The sequence below is a fragment of the Oncorhynchus keta genome, chromosome 14, assembly GCF_023373465.1.
Source record: "Oncorhynchus keta strain PuntledgeMale-10-30-2019 chromosome 14, Oket_V2, whole genome shotgun sequence".
Taxonomy (NCBI): Eukaryota; Metazoa; Chordata; class Actinopteri; order Salmoniformes; family Salmonidae; genus Oncorhynchus; species Oncorhynchus keta.
Window position 1 is genome coordinate 9053191 of NC_068434.1, and position 12500 is coordinate 9065690.

At 47.9% G+C, this 12500-nt stretch overlaps 1 protein-coding gene across 1 annotated transcript in view; it reads left to right on the plus strand.

Moving 5' to 3' along the window:
- Positions 1–12500, plus strand: part of LOC118378335 (protein unc-13 homolog B-like) — a 92616-nt gene that overhangs the window by 29748 nt on the left and 50368 nt on the right. Inside the window, exons 10-12 of the mRNA XM_052460967.1 lie at positions 7883–7998; positions 8326–8489; positions 9686–9836. Of these exons, the coding sequence (XP_052316927.1) occupies positions 7883–7998; positions 8326–8489; positions 9686–9836 (431 nt within the window). The remainder of the gene's footprint in view (positions 1–7882; positions 7999–8325; positions 8490–9685; positions 9837–12500) is intronic.

The following is a 12500-nucleotide window of genomic DNA, read 5'->3' on the forward strand; positions in this document are numbered from 1 at the left end:
GCGTGTTAGTAGAACAGGTTTGTGAACTCAGCCCCAGGACCAGCTGGATGAGGGGACTGAGGCTTCAGTGTGTTTGTAGAACAGGTTTGTGAACTCAGCCCCAGGACCAGCTGGATGAGGGGACTGAGGCTTCAGCGTGTTAGTAGAACAGGTTTGTGAACTCAGCCCCGGGACCAGCTGGATGAGGGGACTGAGGCTTCAGTGTGTTTGTAGAACAGGTTTGTGAACTCAGCCCCGGGACCAGCTGGATGAGGGAACTGAGGCTTCAGTGTGTTTGTAGAACAGGTTTGTGAACTCAGCCCCAGGACCAGCTGGATGAGGGGACTGAGGCTTCAGTGTGTAGCTGTTTAACATATTGAGGGGAGCCAGTAGAGTCGTCTCCACTGATTAATATTCAGAAGCATCTGCCTTGGGTGGCTGAGGGAGGGAGAGAGGGACACTTGAGAGAAATATTGCTAAAGAGGACAAAGCACCAAACCAATCACAACATGTTTCACTGTAGACTCACTGTCTAACTGGCTCATTGTCTCCCACCTTTGATTGTCTGTCTCTGACGGCGTGAATCTGTCTGTCTGTCTCTGACAGTGTGTATCTGTCTGTCTCTGACAGTGTGTATCTGTCTGTCTCTGACAGTGTGTATCTGTGTGTCTGTCTCTGACAGTGTGTATCTGTCTGTCTGTCTCTGACAGTGTGGATCTGTGTGTCTGTCTCTGACAGTGTGGATCTGTGTGTCTCTGACAGTGTGGATCTGTGTGTCTGTCTCTGACAGTGTGGATCTGTCTGTCTGTCTCTGACAGTGTGGATCTGTGTGTCTGTCTCTGACAGTGTGGATCTGTGTGTCTGTCTCTGACAGTGTGGATCTGTCTGTCTGTCTCTGACAGTGTGGATCTGTGTGTCTGTCTCTGACAGTGTGGATCTGTGTGTCTGTCTCTGACAGTGTGGATCTGTGTGTCTGTCTCTGACAGTGTGGATCTGTCTGTCTGTCTCTGACAGTGTGGATCTGTGTGTCTGTCTCTGACAGTGTGGATCTGTCTGTCTGTCTCTGACAGTGTGGATCTGTGTGTCTGTCTCTGACAGTGTGGATCTGTCTGTCTGTCTCTGACAGTGTGGATCTGTGTGTCTGTCTCTGACAGTGTGGATCTGTGTGTCTGTCTCTGACAGTGTGGATCTGTGTGTCTGTCTCTGACAGTGTGGATCTGTCTGTCTGTCTCTGACAGTGTGGATCTGTGTGTCTGTCTCTGACAGTGTGGATCTGTGTGTCTGTCTCTGACAGTGTGGATCTGTCTGTCTCTGACAGTGTGGATCTGTGTGTCTGTCTCTGACAGTGTGGATCTGTGTGTCTGTCTCTGACAGTGTGGATCTGTGTGTCTGTCTCTGACAGTGTGGATCTGTCTGTCTGTCTCTGACAGTGTGGATCTGTGTGTCTGTCTCTGACAGTGTGGATCTGTGTGTCTGTCTCTGACAGTGTGGATCTGTCTGTCTGTCTCTGACAGTGTGGATCTGTGTGTCTGTCTCTGACAGTGTGGATCTGTGTGTCTGTCTCTGACAGTGTGGATCTGTGTGTCTGTCTCTGACAGTGTGGATCTGTGTGTCTGTCTCTGACAGTGTGGATCTGTGTGTCTGTCTCTGACAGTGTGGATCTGTGTGTCTGTCTCTGACAGTGTGGATCTGTCTGTCTGTCTCTGACAGTGTGGATCTGTGTGTCTGTCTCTGACAGTGTGGATCTGTCTGTCTGTCTCTGACAGTGTGGATCTGTCTGTCTCTGACAGTGTGGATCTGTGTGTCTGTCTCTGACAGTGTGGATCTGTGTGTCTGTCTCTGACAGTGTGGATCTGTGTGTCTGTCTCTGACAGTGTGGATCTGTGTGTCTGTCTCTGACAGTGTGGATCTGTCTGTCTCTGACAGTGTGGATCTGTCTGTCTGTCTCTGACAGTGTGGATCTGTGTGTCTGTCTCTGACAGTGTGGATCTGTGTGTCTGTCTCTGACAGTGTGGATCTGTGTGTCTGTCTCTGACAGTGTGGATCTGTCTGTCTGTCTCTGACAGTGTGGATTTGTGTGTCTGTCTCTGACAGTGTGTATCTGTGTGTCTGTCTCTGACAGTGTGTATCTGTGTGTCTGTCTCTGACAGTGTGGATCTGTGTGTCTGTCTCTGACAGTGTGGATCTGTGTGTCTGTCTCTGACAGTGTGGATCTGTGTGTCTGTCTCTGACAGTGTGTATCTGTCTGTCTGTCTCTGACAGTGTGGATCTGTGTGTCTGTCTCTGACAGTGTGGATCTGTCTGTCTGTCTCTGACAGTGTGGATCTGTGTGTCTGTCTCTGACAGTGTGTATCTGTGTGTCTGTCTCTGACAGTGTGGATCTGTGTGTCTGTCTCTGACAGTGTGGATCTGTCTGTCTGTCTCTGACAGTGTGGATCTGTGTGTCTGTCTCTGACAGTGTGGATCTGTGTGTCTGTCTCTGACAGTGTGGATCTGTCTGTCTGTCTCTGACAGTGTGGATCTGTGTGTCTGTCTCTGACAGTGTGGATCTGTGTGTCTGTCTCTGACAGTGTGTATCTGTGTGTCTGTCTCTGACAGTGTGTATCTGTGTGTCTGTCTCTGACAGTGTGGATCTGTGTGTCTGTCTCTGACAGTGTGGATCTGTGTGTCTGTCTCTGACAGTGTGTATCTGTGTGTCTGTCTCTGACAGTGTGTATCTGTGTGTCTGTCTCTGACAGTGTGTATCTGTGTGTCTGTCTCTGACAGTGTGGATCTGTCTGTCTGTCTCTGACAGTGTGTATCTGTGTGTCTGTCTCTGACAGTGTGTATCTGTGTGTCTGTCTCTGACAGTGTGTATCTGTCTGTCTGTCTCTGACAGTGTGGATCTGTGTGTCTGTCTCTGACAGTGTGGATCTGTGTGTCTGTCTCTGACAGTGTGTATCTGTGTGTCTGTCTCTGACAGTGTGGATCTGTGTGTCTGTCTCTGACAGTGTGTATCTGTGTGTCTGTCTCTGACAGTGTGTATCTGTGTGTCTGTCTCTGACAGTGTGGATCTGTGTGTCTGTCTCTGACAGTGTGGATCTGTGTGTCTGTCTCTGACAGTGTGGATCTGTGTGTCTGTCTCTGACAGTGTGGATCTGTGTGTCTGTCTCTGACAGTGTGTATCTGTGTGTCTGTCTCTGACAGTGTGGATCTGTGTGTCTGTCTCTGACAGTGTGGATCTGTGTGTCTGTCTCTGACAGTGTGTATCTGTGTGTCTGTCTCTGACAGTGTGGATCTGTCTGTCTCTGACAGTGTGTATCTGTGTGTCTGTCTCTGACAGTGTGTATCTGTGTGTCTGTCTGTCTCTGACAGTGTGGATCTGTGTGTCTGTCTCTGACAGTGTGGATCTGTCTGTCTGTCTCTGACAGTGTGGATCTGTGTGTCTGTCTCTGACAGTGTGGATCTGTCTGTCTGTCTCTGACAGTGTGGATCTGTCTGTCTCTGACAGTGTGTATCTGTGTCTCTGTCTCTGACAGTGTGGATCTGTGTGTCTGTCTCTGACAGTGTGGATCTGTGTGTCTGTCTCTGACAGTGTGTATCTGTCTGTCTGTCTCTGACAGTGTGGATCTGTCTGTCTCTGACAGTGTGTATCTGTGTGTCTGTCTCTGACAGTGTGGATCTGTGTGTCTGTCTCTGACAGTGTGGATCTGTGTGTCTGTCTCTGACAGTGTGGATCTGTGTGTCTGTCTCTGACAGTGTGGATCTGTGTGTCTGTCTCTGACAGTGTGGATCTGTGTGTCTGTCTCTGACAGTGTGTATCTGTGTGTCTGTCTCTGACAGTGTGGATCTGTGTGTCTGTCTCTGACAGTGTGGATCTGTGTGTCTGTCTCTGACAGTGTGTATCTGTGTGTCTGTCTCTGACAGTGTGGATCTGTGTGTCTGTCTCTGACAGTGTGGATCTGTGTGTCTGTCTCTGACAGTGTGGATCTGTGTGTCTGTCTCTGACAGTGTGGATCTGTGTGTCTGTCTCTGACAGTGTGGATCTGTGTGTCTGTCTCTGACAGTGTGTATCTGTGTGTCTGTCTCTGACAGTGTGGATCTGTCTGTCTGTCTCTGACAGTGTGGATCAGTGTGGATCTGTGTGTCTGTCTCTGACAGTGTGGATCTGTCTGTCTGTCTCTGACAGTGTGGATCTGTGTGTCTGTCTCTGACAGTGTGTATCTGTCTGTCTGTCTCTGACAGTGTGGATCTGTGTGTCTGTCTCTGACAGTGTGGATCTGTGTGTCTGTCTCTGACAGTGTGGATCTGTGTGTCTGTCTCTGACAGTGTGGATCTGTCTGTCTGTCTCTGACAGTGTGGATCTGTGTGTCTGTCTCTGACAGTGTGGATCTGTGTGTCTGTCTCTGACAGTGTGGATCTGTCTGTCTCTGACAGTGTGGATCTGTGTGTCTGTCTCTGACAGTGTGGATCTGTGTGTCTGTCTCTGACAGTGTGGATCTGTGTGTCTGTCTCTGACAGTGTGGATCTGTCTGTCTGTCTCTCTCTGACAGTGTGGATCTGTCTGTCTGTCTCTGACAGTGTGGATCTGTGTGTCTGTCTCTGACAGTGTGGATCTGTCTGTCTGTCTCTGACAGTGTGGATCTGTGTGTCTGTCTCTGACAGTGTGGATCTGTGTGTCTGTCTCTGACAGTGTGGATCTGTGTGTCTGTCTCTGACAGTGTGGATCTGTGTGTCTGTCTCTGACAGTGTGGATCTGTGTGTCTGTCTCTGACAGTGTGGATCTGTGTGTCTGTCTCTGACAGTGTGGATCTGTCTGTCTGTCTCTGACAGTGTGGATCTGTGTGTCTGTCTCTGACAGTGTGGATCTGTGTGTCTGTCTCTGACAGTGTGGATCTGTGTGTCTGTCTCTGACAGTGTGGATCTGTGTGTCTGTCTCTGACAGTGTGGATCTGTGTGTCTGTCTCTGACAGTGTGGATCTGTGTGTCTGTCTCTGACAGTGTGGATCTGTGTGTCTGTCTCTGACAGTGTGGATCTGTCTGTCTCTGACAGTGTGGATCTGTCTGTCTGTCTCTCTGACAGTGTGGATCTGTGTGTCTGTCTCTGACAGTGTGGATCTGTGTGTCTGTCTCTGACAGTGTGGATCTGTCTGTCTGTCTCAGTGTGGATCAGTGTGGATCTGTCTGTCTGTCTCTGACAGTGTGGATTTGTGTGTCTGTCTCTGACAGTGTGTATCTGTGTGTCTGTCTCTGACAGTGTGTATCTGTGTGTCTGTCTCTGACAGTGTGGATCTGTGTGTCTGTCTCTGACAGTGTGGATCTGTGTGTCTGTCTCTGACAGTGTGGATCTGTGTGTCTGTCTCTGACAGTGTGTATCTGTCTGTCTGTCTCTGACAGTGTGGATCTGTGTGTCTGTCTCTGACAGTGTGGATCTGTCTGTCTGTCTCTGACAGTGTGGATCTGTGTGTCTGTCTCTGACAGTGTGTATCTGTGTGTCTGTCTCTGACAGTGTGGATCTGTGTGTCTGTCTCTGACAGTGTGGATCTGTCTGTCTGTCTCTGACAGTGTGGATCTGTGTGTCTGTCTCTGACAGTGTGGATCTGTGTGTCTGTCTCTGACAGTGTGGATCTGTCTGTCTGTCTCTGACAGTGTGTATCTGTGTGTCTGTCTCTGACAGTGTGGATCTGTGTGTCTGTCTCTGACAGTGTGTATCTGTGTGTCTGTCTCTGACAGTGTGTATCTGTGTGTCTGTCTCTGACAGTGTGGATCTGTGTGTCTGTCTCTGACAGTGTGGATCTGTGTGTCTGTCTCTGACAGTGTGTATCTGTGTGTCTGTCTCTGACAGTGTGTATCTGTGTGTCTGTCTCTGACAGTGTGTATCTGTGTGTCTGTCTCTGACAGTGTGGATCTGTCTGTCTGTCTCTGACAGTGTGTATCTGTGTGTCTGTCTCTGACAGTGTGTATCTGTGTGTCTGTCTCTGACAGTGTGTATCTGTCTGTCTGTCTCTGACAGTGTGGATCTGTGTGTCTGTCTCTGACAGTGTGGATCTGTGTGTCTGTCTCTGACAGTGTGTATCTGTGTGTCTGTCTCTGACAGTGTGGATCTGTGTGTCTGTCTCTGACAGTGTGTATCTGTGTGTCTGTCTCTGACAGTGTGGATCTGTCTGTCTGTCTCTGACAGTGTGGATCTGTGTGTCTGTCTCTGACAGTGTGGATCTGTGTGTCTGTCTCTGACAGTGTGGATCTGTCTGTCTGTCTCTGACAGTGTGGATCTGTGTGTCTGTCTCTGACAGTGTGTATCTGTCTGTCTGTCTGTCTCTGACAGTGTGGATCTGTGTGTCTGTCTCTGACAGTGTGGATCTGTGTGTCTCTGACAGTGTGGATCTGTGTGTCTGTCTCTGACAGTGTGTATCTGTCTGTCTCTGACAGTGTGTATCTGTGTGTCTGTCTCTGACAGTGTGTATCTGTCTGTCTGTCTCTGACAGTGTGGATCTGTGTGTCTGTCTCTGACAGTGTGGATCTGTGTGTCTCTGACAGTGTGGATCTGTGTGTCTGTCTCTGACAGTGTGGATCTGTCTGTCTGTCTCTGACAGTGTGGATCTGTCTGTCTCTGACAGTGTGTATCTGTGTCTCTGTCTCTGACAGTGTGGATCTGTGTGTCTGTCTCTGACAGTGTGGATCTGTGTGTCTGTCTCTGACAGTGTGTATCTGTCTGTCTGTCTCTGACAGTGTGGATCTGTCTGTCTCTGACAGTGTGTATCTGTGTGTCTGTCTCTGACAGTGTGGATCTGTGTGTCTGTCTCTGACAGTGTGGATCTGTGTGTCTGTCTCTGACAGTGTGGATCTGTGTGTCTGTCTCTGACAGTGTGGATCTGTGTGTCTGTCTCTGACAGTGTGGATCTGTGTGTCTGTCTCTGACAGTGTGTATCTGTGTGTCTGTCTCTGACAGTGTGGATCTGTGTGTCTGTCTCTGACAGTGTGGATCTGTGTGTCTGTCTCTGACAGTGTGTATCTGTGTGTCTGTCTCTGACAGTGTGGATCTGTGTGTCTGTCTCTGACAGTGTGGATCTGTGTGTCTGTCTCTGACAGTGTGGATCTGTGTGTCTGTCTCTGACAGTGTGGATCTGTGTGTCTGTCTCTGACAGTGTGGATCTGTGTGTCTGTCTCTGACAGTGTGTATCTGTCTGTCTGTCTCTGACAGTGTGGATCTGTGTGTCTGTCTCTGACAGTGTGGATCTGTCTGTCTGTCTCTGACAGTGTGTATCTGTGTGTCTGTCTCTGACAGTGTGGATCTGTCTGTCTGTCTCTGACAGTGTGGATCTGTCTGTCTGTCTCTGACAGTGTGGATCTGTGTGTCTGTCTCTGACAGTGTGGATCTGTCTGTCTGTCTCTGACAGTGTGTATCTGTGTGTCTGTCTCTGACAGTGTGTATCTGTGTGTCTCTGACAGTGTGTATCTGTGTGTCTGTCTCTGACAGTGTGGATCTGTCTGTCTGTCTCTGACAGTGTGGATCTGTGTGTCTGTCTCTGACAGTGTGGATCTGTGTGTCTGTCTCTGACAGTGTGTATCTGTCTGTCTCTGACAGTGTGGATCTGTCTGTCTCTGACAGTGTGTATCTGTGTGTCTGTCTCTGACAGTGTGTATCTGTGTGTCTGTCTCTGACAGTGTGGATCTGTCTGTCTGTCTCTGACAGTGTGGATCTGTGTGTCTGTCTCTGACAGTGTGGATCTGTGTGTCTGTCTCTGACAGTGTGTATCTGTCTGTCTCTGACAGTGTGTATCTGTGTCTCTGACAGTGTGGATCTGTGTCTCTGACAGTGTGGATCTGTCTGTCTCTGACAGTGTGGATCTGTGTGTCTGTCTCTGACAGTGTGGATCTGTGTGTCTGTCTCTGACAGTGTGTATCTGTGTCTCTCTCCCTACAGAGAAGAGGACTGATAAGTCAGCAGTGTCTGGGGCCATCAGGTTACAGATCAGTGTGGAGATTGAAGGGGAGGAGAAAGTAGCATCCTACCACGCTCAGTACACCAGCCTGCATGAGGTAACACATCACATGTTATACAGTGTATACTATATATTGTGACTACAGAAAGCATAGAAACAAGGGAAACTCCCTCCTCTCTCTCTCTCTCTCTCTCTCTCTCTCTCTGTGTCTCTCTCTCTCTCTCTCTCTCTCTCTCTCTCTCTCTCTCTCTCTCTCTCTCTCTCTCTCTCTCTCTCTCTCTCTCTCTCTCTCTCTCTCTCTCTCTCTCTCTCTCTCTCTCTCTCTCTCTCTCTCTCTCTCTCTCTCTCTCTCTCTCTCTCTCTCTCTCTCTCTCTCTCTCTCTCTCTCTCTCTCTCTCTTTCACTCTCTCTCCCCCCTCTCTAGAACATGTTCCATTACTCTACTGACGTTGTGGGTCAGGGGGTAGTGAAGATACCTGTTGCCTTTGGAGATGATGCATGGAAGGTCTACTTTGACGAGGTGCATCAGAATATCGTGGACGAGTTCGCCTTGCGCTATGGCATCGAGTCCATCTACCAGGCCATGACGTGAGTCCAATAACTTAGTGTGTGTGTGTGTGTGTGTGTGTGTGTGTGTGTGTGTGTGTGTGTGTGTGTGTGTGTGTGTGTGTGTGTGTGTGTGTGTGTGTGTGTGTGTGTGTGTGTGTGTGTGTGTGTGTGTGTGTGTGTGTGTAGACTGAGGACTACAGTACACTCATCAATAACACTGAGGAGTACAGTACACTGATCAATAACACTGAGGACTACAGTACACTGATCAATAACACTGAGTACACTCATCAATAACACTGAGTACACTCATCAATAACACTGAGTAGACTCATCAATAACACTGAGTACACTGATCAATAACACTGAGGACTACAGTACACTCATCAATAACACTGAGTACACTCATCAATAACACTGAGTACACTCATCAATAACACTGAGGGGTACAGTACACTGATAGATAACACTGAGGACTACAGTACACTCATCAATAACACTGAGGACTACAGTACACTGATCAATAACACTGAGGGCTACAGTACACTGATCAATAACACTGAGGACTACAGTACACTCATCAATAACACTGAGGAGTACAGTATACTCATCAATAACACTGAGGACTACAGTACACTGATCAATAACACTGAGTACACTGATCAATAACACTGAGTACACTGATCAATAACACTGAGTACACTGATCAATAACACTGAGTACACTCATCAATAACACTGAGTAAATTAATCAATAACACTGAGTACACTCATCAATAACACTGAGTAAATTAATCAATAACACTGAGTAGGCTCATCAATAACACTGAGTAAATTAATCAAGGAGATGGCTGATGGAGAAATAACATGTTATTTTTCTCTCTTTCTCTCTCCCTCTCTGTCTTTCTCTGTCTCTCCATCCTTCTGTCTCTCTCTTCATCTCACTCCCTCTCTTCATCTCATTCCCTCTCTTAATCTCACTTCCTCTCTGTCTCTCTATCTTTCTCTGTCTCTCCATCCCTCTCCATCTCTCTCTCTCTCTGTCTCTCTCTCTCTTTCTCTCCATCCCTCTCTCTCTCTCCCTTTCTCTCTCTCTCCATCCCTCACTCTCTCCCTTTCTCTGTCTCTCCATCCCTCTGTCTCTCTCCCTTTCTCTCTCTCTCCATCCCTCTGTCTCTCTCCCTTTCTCTCTCTCTCTCCATCCTTCTGTCTCTCTCCCTTTCTCTCTCTCTCCAGTCACTTTGCCTGTCTGTCCTCTAAGTACATGTTGTCTGGTATTCCTGCTGTGATGAGTACTCTATTGGCCAATATCAACGCCTTCTACGCCCATCCTACGACCATCACCAACGTCTCCGCATGTGACCGCTTCAATGCCTCCAACTTCGGGGTAAGACTCTTCGTTATGCTTGGTAAACTCTGCAGTGTGTGAGTCTTAAAAGCTGTGTGACAGAGACACACCACAACATGACCATAGCATAAAAACCAGGTGTATATTATTCACAGGGAGTCTCAGAGTAGCAGTGGTATGGAAAGGGGATCCTACTCCTACTTCTACCATGGGACGTGTTGTGAATTTCAAGCCCAGTCTTAGCCAGTTGAGAGAGACCAGACGCAGTCAGAGGCCAGTCTTAATGGCCCTTGGGATCCTAGCCAACAGCACTAGTAGTGCCACGGCAACTGAGATGAATGTCCATTTTGCCTCCGCCACCGGCTTTGTCCCCTGCCAGTCGCAGTCAGACGACTGTGATTCATGAGCAACTGGCTGCTGGCTGGCAATGTGTATTCAGTCTAATAGGCTCAGGGAATACCTAGTGTTACCATAAACGACCTATGGAGATGCCAAATTGGTAAGCGCCAACCTGTTTCACTTCTGACTAGAATTAAGGTCGGTTGTGAGGTTGGCGTGAGCTTGCTGTTTCTTACTAACTGTAGTGATAGTGGATTGCTAGATTGGTGACAACCTGTTTCACTACTGACTATAGTGAGAGTTTGACTACTGACTATAAAGTGACTGGGTTGCCAGATTGAAAAGTGTCTGCTGTTCCCTACTGACTATAAAGTGACTGGGTTGCCAGATTGAAAAGTGTCTGCTGTTCCCTACTGACTATAAAGTGACTGGGTTGCCAGATTGAAAAGTGTCTGCTGTTCCCTACTGACTATAAAGTGACTGGGTTGCCAGATTGAAAAGTGTCTGCTGTTCCCTACTGACTATAAAGTGACTGGGTTGCCAGATTGAAAAGTGTCTGCTGTTCCCTACTGACTATAAAGTGACTGGGTTGCCAGATTGAAAAGCGTCTGCTGTTCCCTACTGACTATAAAGTGACTGGGTTGCCAGATTGAAAAGCGTCTGCTGTTCCCTACTGACTATAAAGTGACTGGGTTGCCAGATTGAAAAGCGTCTGCTGTTCCCTACTGACTATAAAGTGACTGGGTTGCCAGATTGAAAAGCGTCTGCTGTTCCCTACTGACTATAAAGTGACTGGGTTGCCAGATTGAAAAGCGTCTGCTGTTCCCTACTGACTATAAAGTGACTGGGTTGCCAGATTGAAAAGCGTCTGCTGTTCCCTACTGACTATAAAGTGACTGGGTTGCCAGATTGAAAAGCGTCTGCTGTTCCCTACTGACTATAAAGTGACTGGGTTGCCAGATTGAAAAGCGTCTGCTGTTCCCTACTGACTATAAAGTGACTGGGTTGCCAGATTGAAAAGCGTCTGCTGTTCCCTACTGACTATAAAGTGACTGGGTTGCCAAATTGAAAAGCGTCTGCTGTTCCCTACTGACTATAAAGTGACTGGGTTGCCAGATTGAAAAGCGTCTGCTGTTCCCTACTGACTATAAAGTGACTGGGTTGCCAGATTGAAAAGCGTCTGCTGTTCCCTACTGACTATAAAGTGACTGGGTTGCCAGATTGAAAAGCGTCTGCTGTTCCCTACTGACTATAAAGTGACTGGGTTGCCAGATTGAAAAGCGTCTGCTGTTCCCTACTGACTATAAAGTGACTGGGTTGCCAGATTGAAAAGCGTCTGCTGTTCCCTACTGACTATAAAGTGACTGGGTTGCCAGATTGAAAAGCGTCTGCTGTTCCCTACTGACTATAAAGTGACTGGGTTGCCAGATTGAAAAGCGTCTGCTGTTCCCTACTGACTATAAAGTGACTGGGTTGCCAAATTGAAAAGCGTCTGCTGTTCCCTACTGACTATAAAGTGACTGGGTTGCCAGATTGAAAAGCGTCTGCTGTTCCCTACTGACTATAAAGTGACTGGGTTGCCAGATTGAAAAGTGTCTGCTGTTCCCTACTGACTATAAAGTGACTGGGTTGCCAGATTGAAAAGTGTCTGCTGTTCCCTACTGACTATAAAGTGACTGGGTTGCCAGATTGAAAAGTGTCTGCTGTTCCCTACTGACTATAAAGTGACTGGGTTGCCAGATTGAAAAGTGTCTGCTGTTCCCTACTGACTATAAAGTGACTGGGTTGCCAGATTGAAAAGCGTCTGCTGTTCCCTACTGACTATAAGGTGACTGGGTTGCCAGATTGAAAAGCGTCTGCTGTTCCCTACTGACTATAAAGTGACTGGGTTGCCAGATTGAAAAGCGTCTGCTGTTCCCTACTGACTATAAAGTGACTGGGTTGCCAGATTGAAAAGCGTCTGCTGTTCCCTACTGACTATAAAGTGACTGGGTTGCCAGATTGAAAAGCGTCTGCTGTTCCCTACTGACTATAAAGTGACTGGGTTGCCAGATTGAAAAGCGTCTGCTGTTCCCTACTGACTATAAAGTGACTGGGTTGCCAGATTGAAAAGCGTCTGCTGTTCCCTACTGACTATAAAGTGACTGGGTTGCCAGATTGAAAAGCGTCTGCTGTTCCCTACTGACTATAAAGTGACTGGGTTGCCAGATTGAAAAGCGTCTGCTGTTCCCTACTGACTATAAAGTGACTGGGTTGCCAGATTGAAAAGCGTCTGCTGTTCCCTACTGACTATAAAGTGACTGGGATGCCAGATTGAAAAGTGTCTGCTGTTCCCTACTGACTATAAAGTGACTGGGTTGCCAG